The sequence below is a fragment of the Sus scrofa genome, chromosome 10 (genome assembly GCF_000003025.6).
Source record: "Sus scrofa isolate TJ Tabasco breed Duroc chromosome 10, Sscrofa11.1, whole genome shotgun sequence".
Lineage (NCBI taxonomy): Eukaryota > Metazoa > Chordata > Mammalia > Artiodactyla > Suidae > Sus > Sus scrofa.
In genome coordinates this window covers 17,877,364-17,904,064 of record NC_010452.4, presented here as the reverse complement: position 1 = coordinate 17,904,064, position 26,701 = coordinate 17,877,364, and the positions used below count along the sequence as shown (strand labels likewise).

Sequence of the window (26,701 nt, the reverse complement as noted above, 5' to 3'; positions counted from 1 at the left end):
AGAGGTAGGAGGTGGTGCCCCACTTGTCTGCTTTGACTGAGGTCCACCTTGCTCTTTCTTGCTGAGGCTGCTTACCTGGTAGGGGTACAGGGTGACCCCGTTGGTTCTCGACAGGGACCAGGTGCCGTCCAGGTACTGGTGGGCCTGGATGGCCACCGAGTTGAGGATGTTCCCATTGCTGGGGCTGGTGGCCATTTGGAGGCTGACCTTGGCCTGGTGGGTGGGGGAGCCACCCTTCTTCTCCGCGCCATTGCTGACCCCGAGGCTGTTGGGTTTGCCACCGTGCTTATTGGTGACGAAGGCTGTGTAGTTGGAGGAGGCATAGGAGGCGGGCACAAAGGCCCAATCCCTGGGCTGCTGGAGCGCCCCCACGTGCCGGGACCCCACCAGAGCAGGGAGGCTGGAGAGCGGTGGGGGCGAGCCGGGGGAGCCGTCGAAGCGCTCGCTGCCAGCCGCCTGCTCCAGGGTCAGCACCATCTGGATGGCCTCCTGCTTCAGCTGGTTCAGGTGCGTGGCACAGATGTCACAGCGGTTGTCTCTGTCATTCCAAGCCTTCCGGATGGTGTTGGGGACCTGGAGCTTGTCGTGAATCACAGCTGAGAAAGCAGGGTCCTGGAGAACACACGAGCAAAAAAAAAAAAAAAGGAGAACCTATCAATCAAAGGCTGGTAAGTGCAGCTCAGATGCCTGGCTTATGAGCTAAGCTCTCCACGTGCCCAAAGAGTCTGCCCAAAGAGTCTGACTGACTGACAGCCCGCAGAAACCAGGAGCCAGACTGGCTGAAGAACCACTAGCTCATAAACACATTTGACAAAATGTAAGATTTTTTTATAATGAAGTCTTCAAGGAATTTAAAAAAAAAAAAGGAGTTCCCGTCGTTGTGGCTCAGTGGGTTCAAAACTCAGCTAGGATCCATGAAGATGCAGGTGTGATCCCTGGCCTTGCTCAGTGGGTTAAGGATCCGGTGTCGTCGTGAGTTAGGTGTAGGTTGCACATGCAGCTTGAATCTGCCATTGCTGTGGCTGTGGCTGTGGCCGGCAACTATAGCTCTGATTGGACCCCTAGCCTGGCAACTTCCATATGCCATGGGTAGGGCTCTAAAAAAACAACAACAAAAAAAAAGAAAAGATTTCTAAGCATCCTCCTTACCAGGCCAATCACATAAGAGCATTCCAACTTCTTCTCCTCCTTGTGTCCCCTAAAGTATCATAGCTATCCTGGATGCTCCCAAGTGTCCATTAAGTGGACACAACAGTTGTGCAGGCCTGGAGGGCCAGGGGAGCTCACTGTGGCCCCCTGTGAACCATGAGAAGGTGGTAGCAGGTGGAGGTACACCTTGGGACCCAGAACAGAGATTCTATTCTAAGAAAATCTTGGCCTCATCAGCGCTATGTGCTAAGTGCCACTGGAATAAAACCAAATGAAACAGATTCTGGCGCAGAAAACTCGCCTCTCCAGCTGCCCAGCAAACCCCTACAGAGTCGCTGTTGACCAGCGGCCCCATGACATATCTGATACCCTCATCTGTGCAAAGAAAAGTATCTCCTTGACGAAGAGTACAAGACCTATTTCCCCACAAGCTTCCTCTAAAACTGTGAAAAACTCTTTGGCTCAGAAGCCCCTATCGAAAAGAAATGAAGATAATAAGGATGATTTCTTCCACTTGCTCTACTTGAGTTTTTCCGTTTTGTTGTAGGGCTGCACCCATGGCACACAGACGTTCCCAGGCTAGGGGTCGAATCAGAGCTACAGCTGCCAGCCTGCACCACAGCCACAGCAACGCCAGATCTGAGCCATACCTGTGACCTCCGCCTCAGCAATGCTGGATCCTTACCCCGCTGAGCGAGGCCAGGGATCAAACCCCCATCCTCGTGGAGACTCTATCAGGTCCTGAAGCAGCTGAGCCACAGTGGGAACTCCTACTTTAATTTTTACAGGAAAGCAGGATGGCACACAGAAATAACGCTCCGTGTGTCCATTGGGCATCACAATATTGGGGTCCTAGTTCCAGCCCTGCCACTAATTATGTATGTAATGACTGCAGACAAATTACACAGCCTCACCAAACCTCTCATCCGCCACACAAGGCCATGGCCTGTCTTTGTTGTAAGGTCCTTCCGATTCCGTGACTCTCTTTGCAGGGAAATGGGGACATAATTCCTATATGGCAGAGCCCCTATGCTCTTTGGGGGGGAGGGGGGCCCTGATGGAACATGTGAGATGCAACAACTTTTGCAAGTAATGAACAAGGTTTATCGCAAGGACTTTTTCTTAGGACTTAGATCCTCCCTCCTAAAATCTTCCCTTCTGAAACTGGCTACAGCTTTTATGGAGTGGAAACCCCATCAGGGCTGAAAGGGGTCTGCAGAGCTGCGGGTGACGGGGGCAGCGTGGGGCAGCTGGGGCGTGGGGGTGGGGGCAGAGAGATCGGCGGCAGGAGGGTCACTGTTAATTACAATCCACCTTGACTGTGGGCTCCAGCGTTTTGTTTTCCCTGCTTAACTACCCTGAACAGCTCCTCAGCATGCACGGATTAATTGATTAATAAATCAAGAGGCCACTTTACAGGGCAGCAGCGAGGAGTGGCTCAGGAGGCAGAAACTCAAGACAGTCCCGGAAAATGATGGGAAACAACAGGAGGTCAAGGTTGACCAAGTCTGGCCGACAAAGGGATGCAAACCACCCGAGACGTGCTCGTGGCATCCTTCTCAATGACAGCTGCTTTGTCCTGAGTCTCTGACCAAAACTCAGCACCCCTGGGACCCAAAGGCGCCCCCGGAGGGATCATTCCAGAGCCAACGATCACCTCTGTTTCCAGATAAAGAAACCGAGCTCTGAAAGGGTTAAAAGCTGGGCCTTCTTAACCCAGACTGCTTGACCACAAGTCCATGATTTTTCACTTCAAGAACCAAAGAGCCAGATGCATCAATGAACTCATGATTTTGCACAGACAGGGAAGGTTTTCTCCTACATTCATCTGCAAAATGGTCATTGCTCCAAAAGGAACTATTTGGGTCCCCATATGTGCCAAAATAGATTGTCTTGGGTTTTTTTTTTTTTTCTTTTGCATAGTATTTATTACATAATGAGAATTTTCTCCCATCAATAAATGTCCCTTGAAAGTGTGATTTCCTAAATGACCACATGGTATTTTATCCTTTGGTTGTTTCATAATTTATTTCTTCTTCTCACGTCTGCTACGTAATTAGAGGCAGCATGAAGTTAGAGACCGGCATTCAAGAGCAAACGCAGCCCCTATTTGCAAGAATCAAGACATGGAAACAACCTAAATGTCCATCAACGGAGGAGTGGATCAAGAAGATGTGGTACATATACACAATGGAATATGACCCAGCCATTAAAAGGAACGAAATGGGAGCTCCCATCATGGCACAGTGGTTAACGAATCCAATTAGGAACCATGAGGTTGCAGGTTCGATCCCTGCCCTTGCTCAGTGGGTTAAGGATCCGGCATTGCCATGAGCTGTGGTGTAGGTCACAGATGCGGCTCGGATCCCGTGTCGTTGTGGCTCTGGTGTAGACTGGGGGCTACAGCTCCTAGCCTGAGAACCTCCATATGCCGCGGGAGTGGCCCAAGAAATGGCAAAAAAGACAAAAAAAAAAAGACTAAATAAATAAATAAAAGGAACGAAATACCAGCATTTTCAGCAACACGGATGGACCTAGAAATTATCATGCTAGGTGAAGTCAGCCAGACAATGAGACACCAACATCAAATGCTTTCACTGACATGTGGAATCTGAAAAAAGGACAGACAGAACTTCTTTGCAGAACAGATGCTGACTCACAGACTTTGAAAAACTTATGGTCTCCAAAGGAGACAGGTCGGAGGGTGGGGGGATGCACTGGGGTTGTGGGATGGAAAGCCTACAAAATTGGATTGTGATGATCATTGTACAACTACAAAGGTAATAAGTTCATTGAGTAATAATACAAAAATAAATAAATAAAAAAGAGCAAGTGCAGCCCACGGCATAGGCTTTCAAGCCACCGAACTATTTGGTGTTGAGAAACCCTCAAATTAATTGCTTATTGAGAATATCTGGGTTAACCAGTTACTGGAAGAAATATTCCAGCAAGAAGTCCACTCCCATCCAGACATCCCTGTTTCTTTCAGATCCCTGTGGAACCTGGACTTGACTCTGACATCGGCCACGGGAGCGGAAAAGATAACGCCCACTCCACGAAAACTGCCTGAGCCCGGTGCTTTTCTCTTTCCTCTTGGTTTTTAGGATTCTCCCTTGAAGCAGCACCTTCCTCCCGCAGCCTACTGCTATTTGCGGCTCAGCTTCCAACAAGAAACAAATAATGCATGTGGGCCAACATCGTGCCAGGCTGTGCAGCAGGCTGGGGATCTTGGGATGACCACAAATGGCTCCTGTTCTCTCTGAGTTCATACTCCAGGGAACCCTCTTGGTTGCCGGACCGCCAAATGCCTCGTCCCCGAGCTGCCACCTCTCGCCCCAGGACCAATCAGCACAGACCCAGACACACAGAGCCCGGCGCCTCCCTCCCCATTCCTGGGGCGTTGACAAAACCATCGTGAGACGGCAGCTGAGCCCACCCTCAGGATGGCCCCCTGGGCGGCCAGGAAGTGGCAGGGCCCAGGACCCGCTGCTGTCTCATCAGGAGGAAAGCAGAGACGGCTGCCTTAATGAGCCTGCAACTGCTGAGTGACGGCAAAGACCTGTTCCCTAAATGAAGCCCCCCTGGATCTGAAACCTTTTGTGAGTTCTTTCATCAAAAGGCCCCAGTAAGTCAAAAGCTACATCTTATGGCAACAAAAATCTCTCTTAAGGGCAGGTCCACACACTAGAAATATTTTAGTGCAACTCAAAACTTCAAAGAGGAATGGTCAGCAGACACAGCTTCTTGTAAGTGCTGGAATAAAGAGGACACTGCTTAGAGGGAGGGTATACAAACAGGAGAAAAGAGAAGGCAAAAGGCGCTAGGATCATGGATGCCTCACGCTTTCCTGACATGGACCCAAAAGCGCTGCCGTGGCCCCAGGAGATGGGCTTGGGGGCAGCGCCCTGCGATTCAGCTGGCACCGCAAGAAACCTGCACCCAGCAGAGGAGTGAACTAAGCGTGTGGTCTGGCATGCTACCTAGGGCACCAGCTTCCAACCCATTCGTCTTGTCCCAGCTCATCCTGTGACTCAGAAAACAGCCAAATGGGAACAAAGGGGATCCGTGCACAGCTGAACCTTTTATTTTTGTTCTTGGTTTTGGAGGGTGTGTGTGTGTGTGTGTGTGTGTGTGTGTGTTGTTTTGTTTTGTTTTTAGGGCCACACCTGCAGCATATGGAGGTTCCCAGACTAGCAGTCGAATCCAAGCTGCAGCTGCCCGCCTACACCACAGCCACAGCAACGTGGGATCTGAGCCGTGTCTGCAACCTACACCACAGCTCATGGCAATGCTGGATTCTCAACCCACTGAGGGAGGCCAGGGATGGAAGCCACGTCCTCATGGATACTAGGGAAGCCACAAGCAAACAAACAATAATATGGCTTTCCAAGTGCATTTGTTCTGTCAGCTAAATAGCCTCTAATGTGGGGCATCCATGGATCCCCACCTGACTCTTCCTTGAACCATTAGAATTGTTTCTCCATTTTCTTGCCTCAACACACAATCTACTTCTTTTCTCTAAGTTCCCAAGGAAATAAAGTTTGGTTTTCTTTCTTTTGACAGCTACCTCTGCAGCATCTGCAAGTTTCTGGACCAGGGGTCGAATCAGAGCTGCAGCTGCCAGCCTACAGCACAGCCACAGCAACACCAGATCCGAGCTGCATCCGTGACCTACACCCCAGCTGGTGGCAATGGTGGATCCTTAACCCACTGAGCAGGGATCCAGCCTGCATCCTCACAATGTCGGGTCCTTCACCCACGGAGCGAGGCCAGGGATCGAACCTGTGTCCTCATGGATGCTAGTCAGATTTGTTTGCGCTGAGCCACAACGGGAACTCCATTAGTGGTGATTGTTATCAGTGCTTCGCGTCTCAGTGTCTAACGCAGGAAGGACTGTGTTTACAGAAATTCAGTGCTTCCGAAGATGCTGATGATGGTGGCAGCAATGATCCGGGGCTTGCTTACGTGCAGGAGGATTTAGCCCACACTTTTGGAATTAAGAGGGGCAGGGATGGCAAAGAAGAGAACTTAGGCTCTTCAGTTAACCAGCTCTTCTATCAGGGGAAGTTGGGTGTTCTTCAAAAGAAACCAAAATAAGAGCGGGTCCCCAGAATTCCTGAGCTGGCAAAATAATCCAAGAGTCGCTCCCTTCCATGGACGTGGAAGGACGATGCTCTCATCTGAAAAGTACCCCCCGTTTCTCCCTCAGGGATGGATGATGCTACAAAGGGGGTGCTGATGGTTCCAGTGGAATCACAGAGCCATCACCTGGCCAGGGGCTCCTAGGACGCTGTCAGATTCCACCCAGGAAATAGAGAAAGAGAAACTGACTTCACGGGAGCCAAACTATTCAAACCAGAGGATGCTGCTCTCCAGCCTATCTCTTGGCCCTGGGATCCACTCATAAACAGATGAAGAACTTAGGATGGAAAGTGGCCTCTTCACACCTCCTTAAAATGCTTCCCTTGAGGTTAAAATTCATGTTCAATGTGATGCGAAAATGAAGTGCTGGGCTTTGCAAATGGGAGATACTCATCAGAATTCTAAGATGACACACTAAAATTTCACCTAGATTCAATGTAGTTTTTATGCATCGGCTCTAATGTACCATCAAGTGGCAAATGGATTTCTTTTGTTTTCTTTTCTTTTCCCTTTTTTAGGGCCTCGCCAGCAGCCTATGGAAGTCCCCAGGCTAGGGGCTGAATCGGAGCCGTGTCTCTGACCTACACCACAGCTCACGGCCACACCAGAACCTTAACCCACTGAGCGAGGCCAGGGATCAAACCCTCGTCCTCATGGATACTAGTCAGATTCTTACCCTGCTGAGCCACAACGGAAACGCCTGGATTGATTTTCAGTCTGTGTTTGTATTCGTGTAAAGCTATTAGGACATCTGCTAATGATCTAATTATGAAATTGCCTAAAGTTTCTTTTTCCTTTCATTGATGGTTAGGCATGAAACACGGCAGAAATGCACTTAGCCCTGTTTTCTTGGACTTACTACGAAAAGATAAAGTTACCTAGAATTTGATGTCTGTTGCTGTTGTTTTTAAATGCTGAAATGTTAGCAGGTAGGCTCTGTTGGACCATAAACTACAACCAACAAATAACTCCTGCTAGTCACCCTGTGACGGAACCCTTGGGACTGGGGGGTTTTGACCACGTGATATGCTTCAAGCTGTCTTCTCAGACATTTCTCTGTGTTGCTTGTGTGACCCTGGCGGACAGGCAGGGTGACTTTCCCTCTGTCCCACGGACGCCCCTGCACGTCCCTGTCTTGGAGCCTTTGCCGAGGTTCCTGCTCTGAGGATAATTCCCGCCCTGCCTTGTAAACTACAAGAGAGGGGAGTGGGGCGGGGGAGGGGGGTAATGGCTGTGTTCACTATTGCAACAGTTGCATGGGTACAGACCAATGACCAAACGTATCACATCGGACGCTTCAGATGTGTACTATTTACTGAATGTCAATCATATGCCCATTAAGCAAAAAAAAAAAAAAGTCTTTCTCCATCATAAGGTCTGACTTCCAGCAGGCATGGCATGGCATGGCTCTGGCCTGAGTGATTCTCATCGCTTAGCCAACACTTCCGTGTTGGTTAGAGTTGCACCTGCTCTATCTCTGCCATCGCGTTAAATTCCTTGGGGGCAGAAACCATGCCTTCATTGTAACAGTCATGCTACCTTCTCCGCTGGCCCCCTGGAGTCTACTCAAGACAGCAGCCAGGGTGATCCCTGTTAAGGCTTCCATCTGATGCTGGCATTCCTGGGCTGAAAATCCTCCCCCGGCCCCTGCCCGGCTTCCCTCAATGTCAAAGTCTCTGCACCGGGCCCCCCCGGATCGGGCCTCCTGCTCCCTCTCTGACCTCGGTGCCCGGTCGCTGCTCCCTGGCTCGCTCCGCTCCAGCCACAAGAGGCTTGGTGCTGCCCTCCCCTCACACAGGGACAGTCACTGCCGCCTCCTCGGTGGCTCTGCACTTTCATCTTCCTTCTGTAGGGAAAACTTGTCCCCACACATACATGCCTGTCATGTACCACCTTCAAGGTCCTCAAATACCACCCTGTAAATAAGGGCTCCCCACCCCCAATGACAAAGGCACCCCCTGCCCCCGGCATCGCCGAACCCCCTTCTCTGCCTCTCTTCTCTCTCCAGCATCGTCACCCTCGAACATAGAGTGACGGCGTCTGTTCACTGCCTGTATCCCTACAAAACTAGATCCATAAACCAGACCAGAGCGGGAGCTTTCATCTGCTTGTGTCACTGCGGACGCCCTAATGCCTAGAATAACGCCTGGAGGCTGGCAAGCGCTCAAGGAAATATGGTTGAACGAGTGAGCGAGGGCGTCCGTGTTCAGGGTGAGGGGTTCCCACATGGACTGGCTTCATCCTTCTTATGAATGATCGCTTTTTGCTTCATAGGAAAGTCTTATCCTTTCCTTACTCTTTTCCATGCTGGGTTTTCATGTCCTCAAGAAGATGAGGAGAGCTGGCTTGTTCTGCCATCATCCCCTGGGGCCTCGTTTTTCCAGGGGTCCCTTCAGGACCCCCACCCCCACCCCTGCAGCAGAGGCACTTGGGAAGCTCCTCACAAGGCAGATGCCGGGCCCCCTCCCAGATCCTCCAGATCAGCATCTCGGGGAAGTAGAGCCCTGGATGCATTTTGACAAGCATCCCTGAGGTTCAGTGATACAACTTCGTGGAGGGAGGGATGAGGGAGACAGGGATGGCGAAGGGAGGGGAGGGGGACAGAGATGGGAGAGGGGAAGGGAGGAGGGCTGAGATGGGGGAGGGAGGAGAAGGGAGAGGGGCCTTTCCGTCCCAAATACCAAAAGCAGTGGACGGTTTCCCGCAGACTCTCCGCCACACCCAATGGACCGCAACTCCCCTGAAAACCTCAGTGCTGGGGATGCCGCTTTTTCTGGACAATGAGAAGTGGCTCTTGGGGCACAGCCCGGAGACGGCAAGCATAAGCCAAAGTCTTTTCACCACTTTCTCTCCCTAATCCAGTGGTTTTCACCCCCTCCTGACTCTGATCCCTAGGAGACTTCTGGAAATATCTAGAGACGTTTTTCGTTATCACCTCTAGTGGGTAGAGGCCAAAGATGCTGCTAAATTATCTTCTGACGCACAGGGGAAAACTATCGTGACAAAGAACAACCCAGGGCCAAACGCCGATTGTGCCAAGATGAAAACCCTGGCCTGAGCCCTCTGCAGAACCGAGAGGTGGGCGTTTGAAATGCAGAAGCTGCAAATGGCATTCTTTTGTTCTTTTCATAGCTGAGTAGTATTCCGCTGCATATGTGTACCACATCTTCATCCATTCATCTGTCTGCGGACACTTAGGTGGTTTCATGCGATGTACCTCCCTCCGTTTCTCTTAAATGTGGAGGCACCGAACTCCAAAAGGCACAGTCTCTGTGCTGACCCTTGGGTGGTGGCTGCCCAGCGGGCCAGGCACAGTGGGTGTGGGTAAGTGAGCCAAGAGCACCCCCAATTCTTGATCCCCCCACACACACACTGTGGCGTCCAGGTCCTGGCTGCAGGCCCCAGCCTCGGACATCCCTTCCATCTGCATCACATACCATCGCTGACACACCCTGGCTGTTCTCAAGAGTGTGGGAGAAAGGCTGACGTGAGACCCAAGCTTCCATCCTGACCACGAGAACCTGCAGGTCTGGTGAGCGGTTTCAGTGGCTGCAGTGGAGCTGGTCACCCAGAGCTCTGCCGCCTGGACCGGGGGTGAGAAGATGCAGCTGACGTTGCTATGACAACAAAGTCACTTCAAGCCTCCGGCCAGATTTCACATCATGATAGCTTTGCAGGTTCCCTCTTAGGGAAGGAAAGCCAATGCCATGCTAAGAAAAAGTCACCACTAAGATGTAACTTGGTGCCATTTTAGAGAAGACCAGAGATGCCTGTGTTCCTGCAAAAACCACACGTATGGGGAGTTCCTGTTGTGGCTCAGTGGTAATGAACCCGACTTATTCATGAGGATGCAGGTTCAATCCCTGGCCTGGATCAGTGGGTTAAGGATCCAGTGTGGCCGTGAGCTGTGGTGTAGGCCAGCAGCTGCAGCTCCAATTCGACCCCTAGCCTGGGAATCTCCGTATGCCACGGGTGCGGCCCTTAAAAAAAAAAAAAAAAAAAAAAAAAAAAAAAGACACACATGCTTATGTAGCACAAACTCTATGCCAGGTTCCCACCTGGTTAGGTTTGGTGAGGAAAGTCACAAAGGCTTTGGCCGTAAGTGCCTCCAGCTGGAGGAGACCCTGAGAGGACGGGGATCCGACAGGACAATTCCCCTGCCACGTGTAAGAGAATAGAGGTGACATCCCTTGACAGAGGGAGGCCTGGAAACATCTGATGGATCTCTCACGCCCCATATCTCCTAATAGGATCTGCTCTTGGGGGCCCAGAGCATAACCATGCATCCTGAGACACCTGTCTGCCCGCTTTAGGTGGAGCAGATTCAGCACAGAATAGTCGGCAGTACTTCTGACCCGTCTTTTTCCACAATGATCTGTAGTGAAAAACTCTGAACCGAAAAGTCCCTGGGATGAGCACGATCGCTGCAAAAGCTCTGAACGTGGCAGGATGGGAGGGCTGGGGATGCAGGAGGCACAGGAAGCCTTGATCCGGCCCCTCTGCCAGCTTTGGTTAATAACACTCATTCCTGAGAAGCTGGCTGCTGCCAGCTCTCTGCAAGCCCACAGAGAAGCGGCCAGCCAGCCTGACGCAAGCATCAGCAGAACCAACCGAACTCGGGACTTGGTTATGAATATCTGAGCTTTGGTACAAGCTTTACTGTCTTCCAGTCTCATGGCCGTGGCCAAATCACTGAGCCTTGGCTTCCTCATCTGAGATACGGATAATTCTATTCCTCAATGCTGATGTAAGGCTGTAACAAGAGCATAGGCATACATGCACTTGGTGAAAAGCTCTACAAATGTAATGCATTACAATCAATCAGGGTTTCCTACTTTTTTAGGGCCACACGAGCGGCACATGCAAGTTCCTAGGCCAGGGATCGAATCGGAGCTACAGCTGCCAGTCTATACCACAGCCACAGCAACGCCAGACCCGAGCCGCATCTGCGACACACACCGGCAGCTCATGGCAACGCCGGATCCTTAATCCACTGAGCGAGGCCAGGGATCGAACCTGCATCCTCACAGACACTCTATCAGGTTCTTAACTCATGGAGCCACCACGGGAACTCTGCACTTTTGTTCTTAGCTCACTTATAAGTCAGGCAAAGGGAATCCCGAGAAAGCCAACTACTTAGGCAAAAAGGACTCTCAACACTTTTTTTCTAATACTAACTACGTGGTCAAGAGGCCAGCCGCACAAATTTTACAAAATTGGTCTGAGACAACCCGCTGGATGTATGATCTTCTGCATGCGTCTCAGGGACACATCCCCGCTGAAGTTTCGCAAAGCTTGTTCTCAAAGCACTGCACAATTGTGCTCAAGTTTCAAATCCAGATGCGCTCCGTATTAACGCCACTGTGTTTCGGTGCTGAAAATAGAGCCCCGCTGTGGACGGTGGTTTGATTAATACCAGCTCTTTCTGCATTATTATTTACAAAGCAGAGCTTCGGTTTCTTCTCCTACAAACAGTATAACCTGATTTATTGTTAACTAAGCCTGACCACATTTCTTGGAACCAAATGCATTAAGCAAATATTATGGAAGCCTTATGAAAACCTTAAAACCTTAGGCAGTTAAGAGCGGCATGGGCTGTTTTTAGGGGGAGGGGGTTCTTTCGAGTAAATAATTCAACGTTAATGAGAACCGTGGATTGCAGAGGTTGAGGGAAGTCGTAAAATGGGATTATTGAAGTTTCTCTTTTATTTTTATTTATTTATTTTTTATCTTTTTGTCTTTTTGCCTTTTCTAGGGCCGCTTCCACAGCATATGGAGGCTCCCAGGCTAGGGGTCTAACTGGAGCTGTAGCCACCAGCCTACGCCAGAGCCACAGCAACGTGGGATCCAAGCCGAGTCTGCAGCCTACACCACAGCTCACGGCAATGCCAGATCCTTAACCCACTGAGCAAGGCCAGGGATCGAACCCGAAGCCTCATGGTTCCTAGTCGGATACATTAACCACTGCGCCAGGACGGGAACTCCCGAAGTTTCTCGTTTAAAATACTGTGGCGCTTTAACAGAGCAATAACCCGTTCGTGTGGTTATTTACATTATCTCTGGCTGTTACCATCAACTGAAAACATGCTGTAAAATCTTTTACTACAATTTCAGGTGCATTGATAAATGTCATAAAGCTTAAGGGAAGAGGAAGACACGTAGACATTTCTTATCTTATTCATTCTGGTAATATGAATCCATTTCTTTTTTAAAAATGAAAACCATGAAGTTCTAAAAGGCATCAGTTGGGAGTTCCCCTCGGGGCTCAGCAGTAACGAACCTGACCAGTATCCACAAGGATGTGGGTTCAATCCCCAGCCTCACTCAGCGAGTTAAGGATCCGGCGTTGCTGTGAGCTGTGGTGTAGGCTGGCAGCGGCAGCTCCGATTCGACACCTAGCCTGGGAACCTCCGTGTGCTGTGGGCGGCCCCCCCCCCAAAAAAAGTAAATAAATAAAAGGTGTCTGTCCATGTATTTCCTGTGATGGCATCATTTATTCACTCAATAGCTCTGTATCAAGCACCTACTGCATATCCTGCATTGGCAAAAGAGCAGAGAACAAAGCTGGCAAATCTCTGCCACCTGGAGTTCTGTTTTGGAGAAAAATGAGTAATGAGCAAAAACATGTTATGTCCCATGGTGACTGGTGGAAACCAAAAAAGCAAGGCAGGCCTAAAGGGAACATTTGGGGTTGATGAGGGGCTGCCCTTTTTCACAGAAAGGTGAACAGAGACTTGAGGGAAGCAAGGTCGTGGACCCCAGCGGGCACCTTGGGCGGGCATCCAGGAGGAGGACGGGCACGCCCGCGAGAGCCCCCAGGTGGGCGCACGCCGAGCTCCGCGAGGAACGTGGCTGAGTGAGGATGCGGCTGGGAGCCCATCCAGGCCAGAGTCCGGGGCCGCAGCCCCGGCGAGAGGCGGCTTTAAAGAGAACACAGCGTACAGACAGCGTCCAAAGTCACGGGACTGGCAGGGGTCACGGAGGAAGCTAGGAAGCGAGAACAGAGACAAAGTCTGAGGACCCAGCGCTCCAGGATCTACGGAGGGGAGATGAGAAGGAGCCAGCAGAACGAGCTCGGAGAGCAACACTCAGGACACGAGGTGGATTCAGTAGTTGAAGAAGGGGGAAAGATCGAATGGACTCCACGGCACAGACGAGTCCAGTACAAGGAGGGTTAAAAAGTCACCAAGGTTAGTCCGTAGGGCGAAAGGCAACACTTTTCCTCTCTCAGTTTCTCCCTCCGCGAAATGAAGATAAGCAGCTTAGGAGAGTCGGAAGGTGTAACATACAACAGTGTCTGGAGTAGCAGGTGGTTCAGCAGGTACTGGTTGAATGAATGAATGCGGCACAATGATCACATCCCAAGGAGGGCCTATCACACCGCACGTGTCGTCCATCTATCATTATTTTTCACGGGCTTTGCAAGAGCTTTTGAATGAGTGGCAGCAACTAATGGCCGCGTGGAGTGAGCGCAGAAGGGGTGGGGTTGAGAAAGGAGACAGGATGCGGAGTCGTTTTTAAAAATAACTTTGCAGCAGCAATTGACAGGACATTGTAAATCAACTATAATAAGACATTTACGAAGTAAAAATACAACAAAGATATATTTGCTGCAAAGGGAATCAAAGAAATGGAACAGAAGTGGGGGATATGCAGTCAAGAGAGCTCAAGTGGGTTTTTTTTCTGTTTTTTTTTTTTTTTTTCTTGCTTTTTAGGGCTGTACCTGCGGCATATGGAGGTTCCCAGGCTAGGGGTCGAATTGGAGCTACAGCTGCCGGTCTACACCACAGCCACAGCAGTGAGGGATCTGAGCCGCAGCTGTGATCTACACCACAGCTCACGGCAACGCCAGATCCTTAACCCACTGAGCAAGGCCAGGGATTGAACCTGCATCCTCATGGATACTAGTCAGGTTTGTTACCCCCGAGCCACAGTGGGAACTCCAGCTCAACTCTTTTCAAGCTGGGAGCTGTAACAGCCTGCCAGTAGTCTAAAAGGAGGGGCCCCAAAGAGAAGGAAGTGATGATACAGAAAGAGAGGAAACCACAGGCGGGTGTCCCTGAGCCAGTCAGTGGAGTGGCCTCTAGAGGCGAATGGCCTTAGAGAGTGATACAAGTTCACACACAGCATCAGACTGGAGAGGAGAGAAGATGGACCAAGAGTGGGAGCCTGGGGAAATTCAACCGAGAAGGAAGATGGAGAAGGAGGCGTCAGACGCTGGAGAGAAAGAGGAGGGGGTAAAACCGTGGACCAGGGGAGTGGAGAGCAACTAGTTACCAGCTGAGACCAAGCGCCTACTTGAGGTTAATGGTCAGAAACTGAACAGATTCACCATGGTTTTGAGTTTGACCTGACCCAGGACCAGCTGGGCAGAAATGGACAAAGCAGGTGGAGAACAGGATTGTACCGAAGATGCTGTTTTGTAAGGAGAGTGGGGTGAAGAGAGAGATGAGGAGAGGAAGGAAGGAGGGGAGGAAGGAAAAAAGGGAGGGAGGGAAAGAGGGATGGAAGGAAGGACGGACAGACGGGCGCAGTAGTTCTGGTTAAAGCAGGGCAAAGCCAGAGGTCCCCCTGCCCCCCGAACCCCAAGACAGCCCAGAGAGTCCACCACGGAAGCCCCTGGCCTTCTCTGGATGTTGGGAAGCCTTCTGGATTTCTGTTCAACACCTTCAGCAGCTCTGACCATACAACAAAGGCTTTCTTGTTTATTCTCTGGCTCTCACCTCATCAATCACAACCACACCTCTGCCAATTCCTCTCCTTTGCAGGTGGAACACTGCACTTTCATGAATTCTAAGTCCACACCTCGTGCCCCAATACATCTGTTTCTCTTGAGACTTTGTGGCCTGTCAAACATGTCAAACATTGATGGGAAAAATAAACTGGATCTTGAGGCGGCCGTGAATGAGGTCGTTATCAATTAGGGCAAAGAATTGATGCTGAATGTGAATTCCAAAATGACCTCTCCCACTTCTACTGCTAAAAGCCAAAAAAAAAAAAACAAAAAAAACAAAAGTCTAAAGTTTACGAATTTAGCAAGAACTTTGTGAAAAATATATATATTCGTAGTCTCACGAGCTTTCATCACACTGATTTGGACAGAGACCTTAACATGTACAGGATATTAAATATCCCAGCAGAGCAGAGGCAAATGCAGATGTCATGAATACATGTGTGATGGTAGGAAAAAGTGGATTTTACAGAACTTTTTAATATTCTTAACAGTTTTTATACAGTAAAGTCATTGGCCAGCTCCAACCTTAGATCTCAAACAATCCCCAGATAAAATGCATTAACTATTTCTTCCAACGATTCACACGAAAGCAACGAAGAGAGGAAAGATGCCATAAGCAGAGCAGGGGGTGAAGGTGGATGCCTGGAATCTACGTTTACGGCTGTTTCTCTCCAAAAGAAACGTCCATCCAAACTCGGTCTCCGACTCTCGCCAAGTCCTCCTTCAAGGCAGTGGCCCCCTCTCTCCGTCTCCTTTTTCTGCCCCCCGGCTCCTCAAACAAAGGTCTCATTCAGCTGGATCGCAGCCTCCAGAGTAGAAACACTGAGTTCCACTCCTGGGAAACGGGCCTGGATGGCAAGGAAATTGTGCCACGGTCCCACCGTCACCCCGTCGGGAAAAACAAGGAAAAGCAAAACCAAACCAAACAGGGTCCATTCCAGAAAACAGAAGCAGAATGCCCCACCGCCACAGGCTGAGGAGCCACCGTGGGGGAGAGACCCACTTTTCTCTGTCTGCACACCCCCCGACCCCCGGCTTGAAGCCTCAAGACTCTCAAGTAAATGAAAACTTGATTTTTTGAAAAAGTAACTTTGCATAATCATGCCATCTTTCACAAAACACGACTTTTACATAAACAATGACCATCTCTGCACTTGTCTGGGCTCCTGGACACAGAAAATGATCTGAATGACTCAAACGCCTTCGAGTCTTGAATTTCTCCATCGTGCAATAGTGGCTGGTCGTGAAAACCCCACTGAAGGCAAGAAGCTCTTTACGTGGTCCAATGGGTGAAAAATTTTCAACAGGCTGGGACGCTAATGCACACAGAAGCCTGATGTCCACCAAAGACTCAGAGGCAATCAAAGCCCTTCTCCCCAGGGCCTGGGGGGTGCTTCCTGGTCGAAGGCCCCTGGGGTGGGCTCCAGAGCACAGGCTGTTCTTATCCTTCATCTAGGAGGAAGCAAAGGATTTCTTTCTAACTCAGGTTGTCGACGAGAATTTGAAAATCCAGAACGGAGATGAAAAGAAAACCTCCATCCGGGTAGTAAAATGCCAGGTTAACCCTGGAGGGAGAGACGGAGCCAGCGACGCAAAGTGAGGGAAGGCTCGGGAGCTCGCCGTTCCCCCCGCCCAGCCAGTGGCCAGTCAGGCAGCAGGGGAGAGAGACACATGCAAACTAGCTGCTTTCAAATAGAGGGAGGGGCTTCTCTTTTTTATTAAAGCCGAGTTGATTTGCAATGTTGTGCCAGTTTCTGCTGTACAGCAAAGTGCCCCAGTCATACATACAGATGTCTTCTTTTTCTCATCTTTTCTTCCATCACATTCTATCCCGCAAGATGGGATATAGTTCCCGAATGAGCAGGACGTCATTGCTTATCCATTGCTTATCCATTCTAAACATAATAGTTTGCATCCACCAATCCCAAACCCCCGTCCATCCCACTCCCTCTCCCCTCCTCTTTGGCAACCCCAAGTCTGTTCTCTATGTCTGTGAGTCTGTCTCTGTTTTGTACATAGATTCATTTGTGCCATATTTTAGATTCCACGTAGAAGCGATATCCTATGGTATTTGCCTTTCTCTTTCTGACTTACTTCACTTGGTATGATAACCTCTAGTTGCATCCATGTTGCTGCAAATGGCATTATTTTGTTCTTTTTTATGGCTTAGTAGTATTCCATTGTGTGTATGTATCACATCTTCTTCAACCACTCAGCCGTCAATGGACATTTAGGTTGTTTTCATGTCTTGGCTACTGTGCATAGTGCGTCAATGAACATAGGAGTGCATGTATCTTTTTTGTAGTCTTTTTAGGGCTGCACCAACAGCATATAGAGGTTCTCAGGCTAGGGGTCTAATCGGAGCTACTGCTGCCGGCCTACGCCTCAGCCACAGCAACACTAGATCCAAGCAGCATCTGTGACCTACACCACAGCTCACAGCAATGCCAGATCCTTAACCCACTAAGTGAGGCCAAGGATCGAACCTGCAACCTCACCATTCCTAGTTGGATTTGTTAACCACTGAGCCACGATAGGAAATCCTTTTTTTTTTTTTTTTTTTTTTTTATATATGGCAGTTCTATATTTAGTTTTCTGAGGAACCTCCATACTGTTTTCCATAGTGGTTGTACCACTTTACATTCCCACCAACAGGGTAGGAGGGTTCCCTTTTCAAGGAGAGACTTTTCATGTGCAGAACTGTCATCTGCTGTGTGGAAGCAGGTTTAAGGACAAGCCTGTGTCCCTGCAATTGTCCCTAAGTCCCTGGAGATCTTGCCTTCTCTGGAGTTCTCAGCGTTCCCAGCAACAGCTCCCGGGAACAATCTGGAAAACCTTCCCTTTATTTTACAGGGTCTCTAAGAGCACAGACACAGCTCCAAAGCTCCCCGAAGAGGACTCCCCCTCCACTCCGGGGACACTGAGTGACTTTGAGGGCACACTCAGTGTTTTCTCAGCCAAAAGAACAACGAGGGCATCCAAGGAGAAGACGATGGATCCTAACTGCAGGAATGAAGAAAATAAAGCACGGAGATGCAGCAGGAACTGCCCACTACACCTCCTAAATGTGTCTCAAGTTCACTTTCCGTATCCACTGCTGTCCCCATTCCTGTCATCAAGGCCACCGTCATCTCCCACCTTGCTGACTGCCATACATCTCCCCATTCCACCTGAGCTCCTGTCTGATCTTTCAACGCACAGCAACTAGAGTGGGGTTTTTCTGAACCTCAGGAATTTCCCCAGCTTCGTCCAAAGCCCTCCCAGAGCCTGTCAGGCCGTCTGCAATGGAGCTCCTACCTCTGTCTCTCCTCCCTCTCTTGCCATACGTATCCTTCACACCTTGGCTAAAAAATAACACATCCTCAGAGACGCTTTCTTGCCTGCAGACGAGGTCTGGACCCAGGCGGCACCCTTCTGTCTCAAGACCCTTTGGGTGCACTTATCACAACGGTGACGGCAGAATTCATTGAGTCATTTGTCATTCGGTGTCTCTTCATTGGAATGGAAAGTGCACGAGAGCAGGGTCCTGTCTACCTTCCCTCTGTATCCTGGGGTCCAGCCTGTGGCGTAGGAATGCCACTCGTCCTTCCGAGGGAATGAGTTACACAAACAACCAGTGTCTTTGGCCCCGGGCCATTCAGGACCGAGTCAGGGATGGGGCGAGACAAAGGCAGGGCAGGTGCACTCGCATCCCAATACAGACTCCCAGGAGAGCAGCACGGAGTGTCATTTTTGCTATGTTCTCCCAGTTTCACTGAAACAGCGGGGAGAGGAATTCACAGGCAGGGAGGCTGGTCAGACCCCCCCCCCGCCCCCCAACCCAGGGAGGGGGGATGACAAAGGCCTGAGACCTGGGCCCTGGTGTTCTCCCTGACACTGCCCAAATGGGGTGAGCAACCTGCTGTCCAGAATAACTCAGGGGACCTCGGAGCGCCCAAATCCACACTCAGCAAATCCACGGCACACAGGCCATTTGGAAACTCTCCACAGACCACACGCGTGTGGATTTCAGTGTGACTCTAGCAGGCCCTCGAGTGTCGGTGCTACAGAGTTCCTCAAAAATGACCAAATTTCTTGTGTATTTTAAAAAGAGAGATGACCGTATAACTTTGTAAATATATGAAAAATTATAGAATTGTACACTTGCAAAGGGTCAATTTTCAAGAGTTCCCATTGTGGCTCAGCGGGTTAAGAACCCGACAGAGTCTCCCTGAAGATGCAGGTTGGATCCCTGGTCTTGCTCAGTGGGTTAAAGATCCGGCATGGCCACAACTGTGGCGTAGGTCAGAGATGCCACCCGGATCTGGCGATGCTATGGCCGTAGCATAGGCCTCAGCTGCAGTGCCGATTTGACCCCTAAGTCCATATGGCTGGAACTTCCATATGCCACAGGTGTGGCCATGTAAAGGAAAAAAAATTAAAAATAAATAAAAGTGTCAATTTGACTGTATCTCAATTTAAAAGCACTCCCTTCACCATCCCAAATCCAAAGTGTGCTTTAGCGCTCATTTTAATGATATATATACATCCTTTACCCATCAGTCTATAATCTCAGAAGGCTATCTTCCATAACGAATACTGGTTCTTGGTACGCAAAAATTAATAAAATAAAGTGATGTATATCAGCTAGGCTGAGCAAGGAGCACACAGATGTCAGAACTAGTAAAAGCTAACACAAATGCGGTAAAGCCACATCAGCGCAGAATAATAAATCCGTGTGGCTGCCTTCACGGGAGAAACTTTCTCCATTCCATCAGTGGCAAGGGCCACAAGAATTATCTGAAAGCAGATTCCACCTAGAAAAGATTCTATATTCTAAGAAGTATATAATATTTCCTGCTATTGACCTCAAACTCCAGTACCATGCAAATACCCCGTAAGACCCTATGTGACCTAGGCTAGCTCATCACTGAATCCTTCTCACTGCAAAGACATCTGTCTTACAAAAGCTGAGTGTGATCAGAGGTCCCATCGTGGCTAAGTGGTTAAGGAACCTGACTCGTCTCCATGAGGACACGGGTTGATCCCTGGCCTTGCTCAGTGGGTTAAGGATCCAGCATGGCCGTGAGCTGTGGTGTAGGTGGCAGATGCAGCTCTGATCCTGCGTGGCTGTGGCTGTGGCGTAGGATGCCACAGCTCTGATTGGACCCTTAGCCTGGGAACCTCCTTTTTAGGTGCGGCCCTAAAAAGACAAAAGACAAAAAATGTTTAAAAAGCTGAGTATGATCAATATGCCTCCACTCCAGGAGCGATGGAGAGGACGCTGAACGTGCAGCGAGGTCTCTGAGGATGCTATTGCTCTCCGCAATGTCTTTGTCTTTGAGCCAGAGGTCACCTCACACCAGCAGTTGAGTGAAGCAGGAAGAAGAATGGCGATTGGACCCCAAGTCTTTCACGGAGCTATGGAGCTACATTTGAGAAGTAGAGAAAACGCGGGGTGCTTGGCAGTTGGTTGTGCTCATCATCACATGGAAATCTGGATGTGTACACACGCAGCTATGTGGGTCACTCAGTCACACACGCAATCAGCTGTACACAAAGCAGAAACTGACATCCAGGAAGAAGCCAACATCGAGATCAGGGATCAGCCAAGTTTTTCTAGAAAAGACCGACCATAAATATTTTGGGCTTTGCAGGCCACATGGTCTCTGTTGCAATGACTCACCCCTGCCGCTAGGGCACAAAAGTTGCCAGAGACAATATGTAATGAATGAGCACCCCCCCCCCCCCGTTTCCAATAAAACTGTATTTATAAAAGCAAGCAGCAAACTGGTGGTGACTCACAGGCCATACTTTTCTGCCTCCTGGGATGGACAGTGGAAGCACATACGTTTTAAAAAACAGTTATTTAGGGAGTTCCCGTCGTGGCGCAGTGGTTAACGAATCCAACTAGGAACCATGAGGTTGCAGGTTCGGTCCCTGCCCTTGCTCAGTGGGTTAACGATCTGGCGTTGCCGTGAGCTGTGGTGTAGGTTGCAGATGCGGCTCGGATCCCGCATTGCTGTGGCTCTGGCGTAGGCCGGTGGCTACAGCTCCGATTCAACCCCTAGCCTGGGAACCTCCATATGCCGCGGGAGCGGCCCAAGAAATAGCAACAACAACAACAAAAGACAAAAGACAAAAAAAAAAACAAAAAAAAAAAACAAAACAAAAAAAACAGTTATTTAAAAGAGTAAAAGGACGCTTGCTAAAAATTAGAGACACCCCCTTGTCTTCTTAGAGTGAATGAGACGTAATTTATGCTTTTGATGATTCAGGATCTACGATACACATGAATTATTTTCATACCACGCTACATCAAGTGAGAGGTGTGAACGGTCAAGTGTGAAAGGCCGTGTGCCCTAAACCAGCTGGTCCCAGGAGGCCACCCGGAGATTTTCGGGTCTGTTTTGTGTCTTCGCTCCTCCTGTCAAGCTGTCAGCCATCACTTTGTGGCTTTTGTCCCTGCGATTAGCTATATCTTCTGTTTGCCATTTCTGATCTGCTCCAGGCCAAGAACAGCATCTAAGCCTGACTGTGAAGGACCCGACGTCTCTCTGTGTATAAAGAAACATGAGCATGAGTCTAGCCCTTTGGGCTAGGTTCTAACTCCACCTACCTTACATACTCACGGTTGTTAGATAAATGACTTACAGGTGTGGTGTTACTCTCGTGTGTGTGTGTGTGTGTGTGTGTGTGTGTGTGTGTGTGTGTGTGTGTGCACCTACCTCTACCCACCCATTCATAGTCATTTCTTTATTCATTCAGCAAACATCTACTGTATCCCTCTATGCTTGGGATCCATGAATGAACAAAAGCTTAGAAAACCCAAACACACACACAGAAACAAAAACAGCTGTCAATGAGCTTATAGTATAGCAGTGCGAGATGGATAAGTCTAGAAGATCATCTGTCCTAAAGTAAAAATGGATATAAATTGATATAAATTCTGTAGTATATTCATATTAAATATATTATAAATTTTAGTAAAACATATGGCACTTTTTTTTTTTCATTTTAGGGCTGTACCTGTGGCATATGGAGGTTCCCAGGCTAGGGGTCCAATGGGAACTACAGCTGCCAGCCTACACCACAGCCACAGCAACGTGGGATCTGAGCTGCGTCTGCGACCTACACCACAGCTCACGGCAATGCCAGATTCTTAATCCATGGAGCCAGGCCAGGGATCGAACCCGCGTCCTCATGGATGCTAGTTGGGTTCTTAACCCAGTGAGCCACAAGGAGAACTCTTAACAGACACACACTTCCTAAGCACTTGCAGGTCATCAGGTTAAACGACTAACAGTCTTTAGTTACAAACCTTCTAAATTGCCTCTCCCCCCACCAAAGTTGAAGTTACTCCTACCTGACCAGAAAGCCCACTCACTCCAATTTTCTCTCCCTATCTCATTTCCTGCCTCCCTCCTCCCGGGCTCGGCCCCCCTGGAAGGGAAGGTCAGTCACAAACCAGCCAGAAGACCTAACACACTCCCTGGAATTCCAAGTGGTTGGCCTGTTCCTGGATCATTTAAAACTGCTTCTGCAACTGCTAATGAGGCAATAAATTCCTGTGATCTGGGAGGGGAACCCAAAATCCTAGCTTAGGTTTCAGTTTCATTTACAATGGACTCCCTAGCAAAGGGCCAGTCTTTCCAGTTTAATGACGGTGGCCTTGTGGTCCCTGAGCACTTTGGGGAAAGAAAGGTTGAGCACTCACAGGGTATCCACAGCCTCAGGTGAAAAGGGCCCCCGGACATGTTGTAAATCCAGCAGGTGAACAGAAAAGCTGGGAAATGATGGCACCCCGAGGGCACTCTGCAGAAGCTCTCCCAAGGCCAGTGCCACAGGTCTGCCCCCTACACCCACAGAGAAGAAAATCATCTTTACAGAGAGAACATTTCCTGCCAGTCCGTGGAGAAAGGAAAAACCACATCCCTCCCCAGAGCAGGTCAAGGTCGCCATGACCTTCACCAAGAGGCCAGATGAACCATTCAGCAACCGGGAGGAAGTGCAGGTCAAGGGCACACAAAGAGCTGTGACCCATGGCCTTGCACGTGCCCCCGAGTCCTACACATCAACCTACCGGTCCCCGTCCAGCGCTCCTTCTTTTCACGGCCCTCCAGCCTCCTCTCCTTTTCCTCTTCCTGGACCAGAGGATGGTGCTTCTTCTAGGAACACCCTGGCAGCAGAAAGGCAAGAGCTACCCAGAGCAGGGCAGAAGTCACTGTGGAGGAATTTTCTTTTCCTTTAGGAATAGGGCCTTCCAGCTCTGACGCCCTGCCCAAGCCTCTCACTCACCACTAACTCACTCCGTGCCAACCACGCGCTGGTCACCCAGATGTGCCTGGGGTACCGGGCCTGGGGAGGCCAGGCAAGGGCACGCTGGGGCTGGGATTGGGTTGAGGGACTACCAAGGAGGTCAAACACATGGCGCCCTGGTAGCAGGGCCCCCCGGGCACGGGGAATGCCCAGCTCCATCCTCACACTTAGCGCTGGAGGGCCAACTGGGATGCAGAGGCAGAGACCGGGTGGAGACACAGAAGTGGCCATAGCCAGCAGCCAGGAGAGGGCAGATGCGTCACTGGCCCTGGCTCCCATTGCTTCTGCCTCCTACTTTCTTTCCTTCTCTCTTTTTTTTTTAGGGCCACACCTGCAGCATATGGAGGTTCCCAGGCTAGGGGTCAAGTCAGACCTACAGCTGCCAGTCTACACCACAGCCACAGCAACGCAGGATCCAAGCCACGTCTGCGACCTACACCACAGCTCACGGCAACACCAGATCCTTAACCCACTGATCAAGGCCAGGGATCGAACCCGTATCCTCATGGATATGGGTTTGTTACTGCTGAGCCAACGGTGGGAATGCCTCTGCCTCCTACTTTCTTTAAGGATAACAGAAACGATAGGCTACTGGGACACGGTGGGGACTGCGAATTGGATCCAGCGCTTACACGGCTTGGGGGATAAGCTTTGGAATCAAAGATCTGGGTTCACATCCCAGTTCTGACACCAAAAACGTGTGGCCTCGGTCCAGTTACTTCCCTCTTTGCACTTTGGTGTCCGCATCCCTCACAACGGAAGGGAAGGAACACCTGCCTCCCCGGGTGACGGGAGACTGCTGACGGGAATCATAAGGGGACTCCGGGAATACTTGGCAGGGGTCGACTCGGAGACGGCTGCAAAATGACACTCTCAGCCACCCACGACAAAGTGTCTTGCCAGCTCACTCCTCCCTCTTGGGGGTTGTTCCTGCTGCCTTGCCTGGCCAGCATCCATATTCCTCTCTGAAGATGACCCTTCTCTGCCGATCCTCCAGGGAGCCATGGCTCCAGCCTGGTCAGAGATCATCCGTCTAGGAAAGGGCCGGGGTCACGCTTCTGAAGGCTCCTGCCAGGTCCCTGGCTTTGGCATCCTTCCTGTGCCCCCCCCCCCCCCCCCCCCCCCCCCCCCCGCCGGGAGACTTCTCACCTACGTGTTAGAGGAGGAGGGGCTGAACGGGTAGGAATTTCACTCTTTGCCGAAGACATCTGCTCCCAGGGCAGTAAAGACCCAGGTGGCACTGTTTGAAGGCAAAGGACGGAAGGGCAATTACCCTGCCGTTACTCAGCCAGGCTGCAAGGACTGAACAGAGTTCGTTAAGACCAGGAAAGAACGTTGTAACAGCATTCCCGGGGACACGGCATACGCAACACACAAACTCAGTTGGTAGGCATCTAGGGGATTCCTTGCGCCAGGTCAGTGGAGAGGTGAAGGCTGCCTGGCAGAAGTCAAGGTGAACGGAAGGGGGACGACAACCGCTTTCCCTGCAGAAGGAAAACGCGGAGGCCCTCACGGACTCCCACACACGTTTCCTGGGCCTTAGCACACAGGTAGCCAGAGCCCACCAGACATCTCTTTCCTGCTTCCTTCGGAGTCCCAAATAAGTTCCCCAGCCCACCTCTGCCCACTCTCATAGGGGAGACCTTTGTTTGTTTGTGGGCTGTACTCCTGGCATATGGAGGTTCCCAGGCTAGGGGTGGAACTGGAGCCGCAACTGCTGGTCTACACCACAGCCGCAGCAATGCTGGATCCAAGCCGCATCTGCCACCTATACCACAGCTCACGGCAATGCCAGATCCTTAACCCACTGAGCGAGGCCAGGGCTCGAACCTGCATCCTCATGGATACTTGTTGGGCTCGTGACCACTGAGCTACAACAGGAACTTCCTCGTACCATTTTTTGACGGCTTCCTGTTGGCCCCTCGCCTATACTGTCCCGTCCTGCTGGGGATTTTCTTTGCACAGACCCACTCTGAAAACATTCACTCCCACTTCTGAGCTCTCCCCATATCCCTGCCATCAACCAACACAACCAGCCCCCACACAGAGGCGAGGAGGCAGTGGGACGGGACAAAAGCCACAGACACCTCTCCCAAAGAGCAGCCACTTGTTGAGCCATAAACGGTAGCCAATGACAGCTGAGAGCTAGCGCAGCAGCCGGGACTCCTGGCTGTCCTGTGAGAAGCACGGAAAGCATAACAGACAGACCTGAGGGCCCGTCAGCTTTGTGTCTTTGTATCTTTTTTTTTTTTTTTTTTTTTTTTTAGGGCCGAACAGGCAGCATACAGAGGTTCCCAGGCTAGGGGTCCCATCGGAACTAAAGGTGCTGGCCTACAGCACAGCCACAGCAACTTGAGATCTGAATCTTATCTGCAACCTACACCATAGCTCACAGCAACGCTGGATCCTTAACCCACTGAGCGAGCCCAGGGATGGAACCTGCGTTCTCATGGATACTAGTTGAGTTCGTTAACCACTGAGCCACAACAGGAACTCCCCCATCAGCTTTGTGAAACCTGAAGGAGCTGCAGCTTCCAGGAGCCACTCACGGGGGCGTCAGCAGGGGGCAGGATGGCTGTGCCAGGCTGGGAAGGGAGGAGAATGGTGGAGGGGCTGCAAGTAACCCGGGAAGGATGGGCAACCAGACAAAAGCCCCTTCAATAAAGAATCTTCCAGGGAAAAAGGAAATTTAACAGCAAGTGCTTACTTCGCACATTCAGAGGCTAAAGAAAGAATTTATTTGAAACTCAAATGCAAATCTAGGGAGTGAACACTTACTAACAGTGAGAGCCCCTGTTCTGCCCTGAGATGTTAGACCCACCTCTCGCCAGGCCCTTGGGAGATGGCAGGGCTTGGGTCATTTTCGGTCACCGGCCTGAATGAATTGACAACCGTTCAAAGAAAGGTTTACATACACGTTCTTCCAACCACCCAGAAGCCATCATCCTCAAAAGAAGATTCCATGGTAGCAGAAACCAGCTCTTAATCATACACCTAATAAGGAGTTCCCGCTGGGGTGCTGTGGGTTAAGGATCTGTCTGCAGCAGTTTGAGTTGCTGCAGAGGTGTGAGTTCCATCCCTGGCCTGCTATGGTTGTGGCGGCTTGGATTTAATTCCCGGCCTGGAAACCTCCATATGTCGGGGGTGCAGCCATTACAAAAAAACACAAAATCCTACACTTTAGTGTATTTCCTAATGTGCACTTTTTTGTTGTTGTTTTAATCTTTTTAGGACCACACCCTTGGCATATGGAAGTTCCCAGGCTAGGGGTTGAATTGGAGCTGTGGCTGCCAACCTACATCACAGCCACAGCCACAGCCACAGCCACACGGGATCCAAGGCTCAGCTCGGGCAATGCTTAACTCACAGAGCGAGGCC

General features: G+C 50.3%; 1 protein-coding gene across 2 annotated transcripts in view; it reads right to left on the bottom strand.

The window, feature by feature from the left end:
* KIF26B (kinesin family member 26B) overlaps positions 1-26,701 on the bottom strand; it is a 511,688-nt gene that overhangs the window by 315,988 nt on the left and 168,999 nt on the right. For both annotated transcript variants that reach the window (XM_021064466.1, XM_021064467.1), the window contains one exon: positions 76-612. In XM_021064466.1, coding sequence (XP_020920125.1) covers positions 76-612 — 537 coding nt within the window. The remainder of the gene's footprint in view (positions 1-75; positions 613-26,701) is intronic.